Genomic DNA, 6,081 nt, shown 5'->3' with positions numbered 1-6,081 from the left:
GGCACTCACTTTGTAGACCAGGCTGGCCTCGAACTCAGAAATCCACCTGCCTCTGCCTCCCAAGTGCTGGGATTAAAGGCGTGCGCCACCACGCCCGGCATCTTCCATATTCCTAATAGGGAGCCCCATTTAAAGCATCCCACTGCATTCCAAATCCAAACTCCCAAAATCCATATTCTTTCAAATGAAAACATGGTCAGGCCTATCATAGCAATCCCCCACTCCTGGTAGGTATCAACTTCTGTATTAGTCAGGGTTTTCTGCTGTGAACAGATACCATGACCAAGGCAAATCTTATAAAAACAACATTTACTTGGGGCTGGCTTACAGGTTCAGAGGTTCAGTCCATTATCATCAAGGTGGGAGCATGGCAGTATCCAGGCAGGCACGGCACAGGCAGAGCTGAGAGTTCTACATCTTCATCCAAAGGCAGCTAGTGGAAGACTGACTTCCAGACAACTAGGGTGAGGTTCTTAAGCCCACACCCTCAGTGTCACACCTATTACAACCAGGTCACACCTATTCCAACAAGGCCACACCTCCAAATGGTGCCACTGTCTGGCCCAAGAATATTCAAACCATCACATTTGTCATCCCTTTAGTTGAAACATAGCGAAAGGATTAAGAAGTGTTGAGCTTTCAAGGAGTAGTATCATGGGGATAAACTTAGAGGTTTCAGAAGCCTGGGGCCTTCCCCTGTGCTCTCTCTCCAACAATGGTGAGCTCTTATATTTCCTGCTTTCATGCTTTTGCTGGCCTCTGTTAACTCTATTCATCTAAAATAATATGCCAAATAAAAGGATATCTTTTATAGGTTGTTTTGGATATGGTATTTTGGCATAGCATTTTAAAAGTAATTAGTGGAATGAAGTATGTAGAATGAAGGATTCCACATAAAGGTGGTATTCTGACCATGAGATGCAAATTGGGCATTCATAAGTGAATACAGGAAGGTGAGCTATATGGCAACAGAGTCTTAATTTCCTTTTGCACACTTGCTTAGGTAGCATATCCAAATTAACTCGTTTCTTTTCTGTCCCTGTAAAAATATTTCTGTTACAGAAAACACAGAGGATTTACAGAGTAAGAAAATAGGTGCTGACTTGTTGCTTGCATAAATTGGAATATCCTCTAACTACATCATGAGATGTGATGTTAAATCCAAGTCTTGCTTTTCCCATGTGTTGAGGTATTCAGGACTCATTGTGGTGGTAGTTCTGGATTCTGATGATGCCAAACCATCTGGGTTTCTTTTAGTAAGATTCTTATGTTTGCCTTTACCATCTGTTAATCTCTGGTGTTTGATATTCTAGCTGCCTCTGGCTTGAGCTTGTTCCTCCTATGAGTCTGGTTAGCCTCTATCAGAATTCCTGTGAGACCAGCTCTCTCCTGAGTCCTTGGGGTAACAGCACTCCCTGGAGGCAAACTCTCCCCTGGCAGGTAATATGCACAAAGGACTGAGAATCAGCGCCACCTCCTGGCTGAGGATGATGGCCCGAAAGAACCCTGTCCAAGAAGCTCTGTTACTTCTCTTGTCTGTGACCTCCTGTGTGGACCAGTCTCAGAGAGACCTCAAAGAGAAAATCAAAATTAATCTTTTAACAACCCCAAAAGAAGATAGCCACATAAACATAATTCCACAACTAACAAGAAAAATAACAAGAATCAACCATCACTTTTCCTTAATATATCTTTACTTCAGTATAAATTTTCTAGCTCAAGGCATTGTTTCCTCATTTCAGTTTTCTATGTAGCCGAATATAATTCTATTGTGTCCATATACCACATTTTGATAAGCCATACATCAGTTGATGGAGATTTATGCTGATTACATCTCCTAGTTGTTGTAAATATATTCATATACATATTTATTCATTTGTTACATTTTTTGGCTATATATAACCTGATAAATATATGCACATATATAAAAACTGTATTCATTTATATATGTGCATGTAAAATACAATGCTAAGCTCTATAGTGCTTCTCTAAATTTCCTACATGGGGAAGCAGAGGCAGGAAGATTTTGACTTCACTAATGGTCTGGCAATCCTAGAAAGTTCTAGAGAAACTGGAGATATTAATATCAAATCTTGGTCTCAATAAATTCCAATATATGCAAGCAACAAGTCATCAAATGTCTAGGTTACCAGTGGACTTCACAAGTTACAATAATGCCCACCTGCTTAGCACGATACTAACTTCTATAATAATCCTTATTTTATGGCTAACCAAGAACCAATTGATTTGTGCTCTGACCTAATCTGAGTGACAAAAACTTGGAGTGAATTTTTTCCAGTCCTTTAACTGGAATCTTCCAGGTTTGGGGCAGTGGACTTTTTAAAAACTCTTATCTTTCCATCAGTAGAGATATTACTGACCTCTGGTCAGATAAGATTCTGCTTTCTCACAGAACTGTGTTTACAATTTCATCCCACATTATAATACACACATACCCTACCAGACCAAATAATTTGGGGTATAAGTTCAGAAAGAAAAACAAGATCTACACTGGAATGGTGTATCTTAGTGAACCTATAAATGTGCCTTATGGTCTCAAAGCTTTGATATCTTTCCCAAAAGCACAGTACCATGTAAGAAAGACAATATTTCAGAAATCAAGTAATTTTCTTTACTTGGGCCGACATTCCTGCAAACAGCATACCACTGGGATGGAGCAGTAGAAGCCAAGCAGTTCGTTGGACTAGAGCTATTAGTCTCTACACTATGCTCACATAATAGTATTTAATTTTTTTTCAGGGTACATGATGTTGGTGAACTCTGTGTCATCCATGACCTGATCCTCCTGTTGACACTACTTCTCAGCATCTCCACATCTAGCTTTCTTACTATTCATGAGTATATCTGTGGAGGTTGCTTCTGGCTTTCTGATTTGTTTTCTTTTTTCTAGGTCTACAGGCTAAGGCTTCTCCTCAAGTGTCAGCATGCAAAGAAGGAAAAGTCACTAAAAAATTAAATGTCATCATTGGTCTTAAGGTGTGTAAGCACTGTGAGCTTTTTCTGTGGGTAGGAATGGTAGAGTAGTCTGGTTTAACCATCACTATATCCCACTAACAGAGCTCTTGCTTGAGTCAAAGGTTGTTTTACACTTTCTACTCTGTACTCTTTGAGCTTCCTCTTGCTAATCTGCTTTCTCAGTTAAGATTGTTTTTATGGATTTAAGATTTAATTTTATGGATGAGTGGTTTTACTTGCATTTATGCATGACAATGTGCATGCCTGCACCCAGGAAAGTGAAAAGAATTCAGAAGACTCCATAAAACTGGAGTTAAAAATGGTGGTGAACCACCACATTCATGCTAAGAACTGAACCCCAGTCCTGTGTAATATAGCCACTGTGCCTGTTTTGCCATCTTTCTAGCCCTTCCTAAAACCTTTCCCAAGATTTCCCACACTCTTTCTCCCTTTTACTTTGAATTCAACTCTCATGGGTCATCCATCTTGACACAAGTCAAAAACTTCTAAATATCCACCTTTCTACAGAATCCCCCTTAAACATCTTTTGTTTCAGAATTTTTCTTTTATGAAACTGAAAGTAATTATTTTGAGGGGTTTCTTCTATAGTTTTAAAGAATCTTTGATCCCTATCTGTGATGAAGTTCAGAGCTCTCACCATTCTAATGATATTGCTTTAACTAGCAAATCACCCAGGCTTTCAGTCATGGATTTTCTCAAATATTTCCTTCTTTATACACTAAGTTTGCCTGTGATATTTGAGAAATATATAGAGTGGGTGACTAACGAGGAAAAACAGTTGCAGCAGCCCAGCCTCTCACTTCTGCATTCATGGGGTTTATGTTATGACTTGTATCACTGTGGGAGGAAACTGAGCCTACTGTACACAGTAATAGTCTGCATAATCTTCAGACTCCAGGCTGCTGATGGTGAGAGAATAATCTGCCCCAGACCCACTGCCACTGAACCGTGATGGGACCCCATCTTCCAAGTTGGTTGCATAAGAGATCAGGGTCTTAGGAGATTTCCCTGGTTTCTGCTGCAACCAGCTTAAATCACTGCTAATGCTCTGACTTGCATGGCAAGTGATGCTGACTGTTTCTCCCAAAAATGCAGACATGGAGGATGGAGACTGGGTCATCTGGATGTCACATCTGGCACCTAGGAGTGGAGACATAAAGAATATCTATATACTTAAGCACTATAAAAGATGATTTTCTACAAAAGCCAGTCAACACTAACCACAGTGAAATTCCCATGTAAGTTCATTTTACCTGGAAACCAGAGTAACAAGAATGCAAGAAATTGAGCAGGAGCCCTCATGTCCATGCTGAGTTCTGACTGCAATGACATTGGCAAAGTATATGTGTGACTAGTATATGAAGAAATCCCCAAAGCTGTGCAGTGAGAGCATGCAAATCATTGGGAACTGTTAGCATGGGGAACAGCTGTGAGGCTTACTCATCTCATCACTTAGCATAAGCCCAGTGTCCCCAGGCACCTGATGTCAAACCACTTGCATTTCTCTAGAGAATAAATTTCTTTTCAAAGATTAAAATTATACATGACATTTCTAATGTAGGTACTCTCTATTTTGAATAATATAATTCAAAGATATACTGGGGTAACATAGAACAATACTGTACTGGCTAGTTTTGTGTCAACTTGACACAGCTGGGGTTATCACAGAGCAAGGAGCTTCAATTGAGGAAATGCCTCAATGAGATCCAACTGTAAGGCATTTTCTCAATTAGTGATCAAGGGAGAAAGGTCCTTGTGGGTGGAACCATCTCTGGGCTGGTAATCCTGGGTTCTATAAGAGATCAGGCTGAGCAAGCCAGGGGAGGCAAGCCAGTAAGGAAGATCCCTCCATGGCCTCTACATCAGCTTCTGCTACCTGACCTGCTTGAGCTCCTGTCCTGACTTCATGGTGATGAGCAGCAATATGGAATTGTAAGCTGAATAAACCCTTTCCTCCCCCAACTCGCTTCTTGGTCATGATGTTTGTGCAGGAATAGAAACCCCGACTAAGACAAATATCTTACTGTCAGGGAATATACAACAGAGAAGAAACTATTAGATCTTTAACACACTCAAATAATTCTGATGGCTTAAAAAAATAGTATGTGTTCTCCTGTGAAGTGTTTGGAGTAGGCATTTCTTGAAATTAAAAGAGAAGTTCATCATAACCATTTTCACTGAATTAAAACATAATATTTTACAGCATTAACTTGGCTAACTACAGTTCAAAGAGAGAAAACACACAGTATATGTACATATAACACCTTGATATGAGCAACTTGTGTCACTTGAAGTTATGACTCCATGTGAAGATGTAGGTACTTTCATATTTAGAGAATAAATGGGTGCACCTTTTGCTCAGCTTGGTATCCTCTATATGTTGCTTTCCTACCATTTCCTACATTTCCCAAAATTCCTCAGCATAAGGGGGTGACTAGTGAGTACAGACTTGAATACTGTCACAGAAAACACTGCTACTTGATACATGATTCTGCTTTGTACTGCAAATGACATTTTCAACTTTCGTCCTTGAGAAGTAACTAGAGAAATTATCATTATTCAAGCAGCAACACCACTGTATGCTCAAAGCAACCTAAGGATTTCCTGAAACCATGGAATCCTTGGAGAATTTTAGAAACATCTATGAAAGGCTAGAGATTGTTGCAGCCTGTGCCTAAACTCACTGATTTTCTCAGGGCCTGGATTAGAGTGATGTGGGAGAATAAACACCTAGTTATAAAGCAGTTTCTTCAATACACAGAGCACAGTCCCCATAAGAAGTACAACACAAGCAGTGTTTGGATTAATAGTAATGCCTCTTCTCTCTACTATCTTTCTGCTGATATCTAACATCTGTATCTGTATTTCTAATTTTGAAGACTTGGAAGACATTTCTGAGTTCTCTCATGACAGTCTCAGGATCTCAGTAAGATTCAGTCAGGACAATTTCAGTGAATATTAATAGAAGGATATCAGTTCCCCTCAACTTAAAACAAGTGAATCATTAGTTTGTAGGTCACCTGGGATCTGAATTCTTACCTCACCTTCTTTAATATCGATAGGTGCAAATATAAAGGGAATTCC

At 39.6% G+C, this 6,081-nt stretch overlaps 1 gene segment (V, D, J or C); it reads right to left on the bottom strand.

The window, feature by feature from the left end:
* Positions 1 to 3,853: 3,853 nt before the first annotated feature.
* Positions 3,854 to 4,305, bottom strand: LOC110295875. The segment is given in 2 exon segments: positions 3,854 to 4,137; positions 4,251 to 4,305. Coding segments are annotated over 2 exon segments (339 nt in total).
* Between the last annotated feature and the right edge of the window lie 1,776 nt (positions 4,306 to 6,081).

This window comes from Mus caroli, chromosome 6 (genome assembly GCF_900094665.2).
Source record: "Mus caroli chromosome 6, CAROLI_EIJ_v1.1, whole genome shotgun sequence".
Lineage (NCBI taxonomy): Eukaryota > Metazoa > Chordata > Mammalia > Rodentia > Muridae > Mus > Mus caroli.
This window is presented reverse-complemented; position numbering and strand designations above follow the sequence as displayed.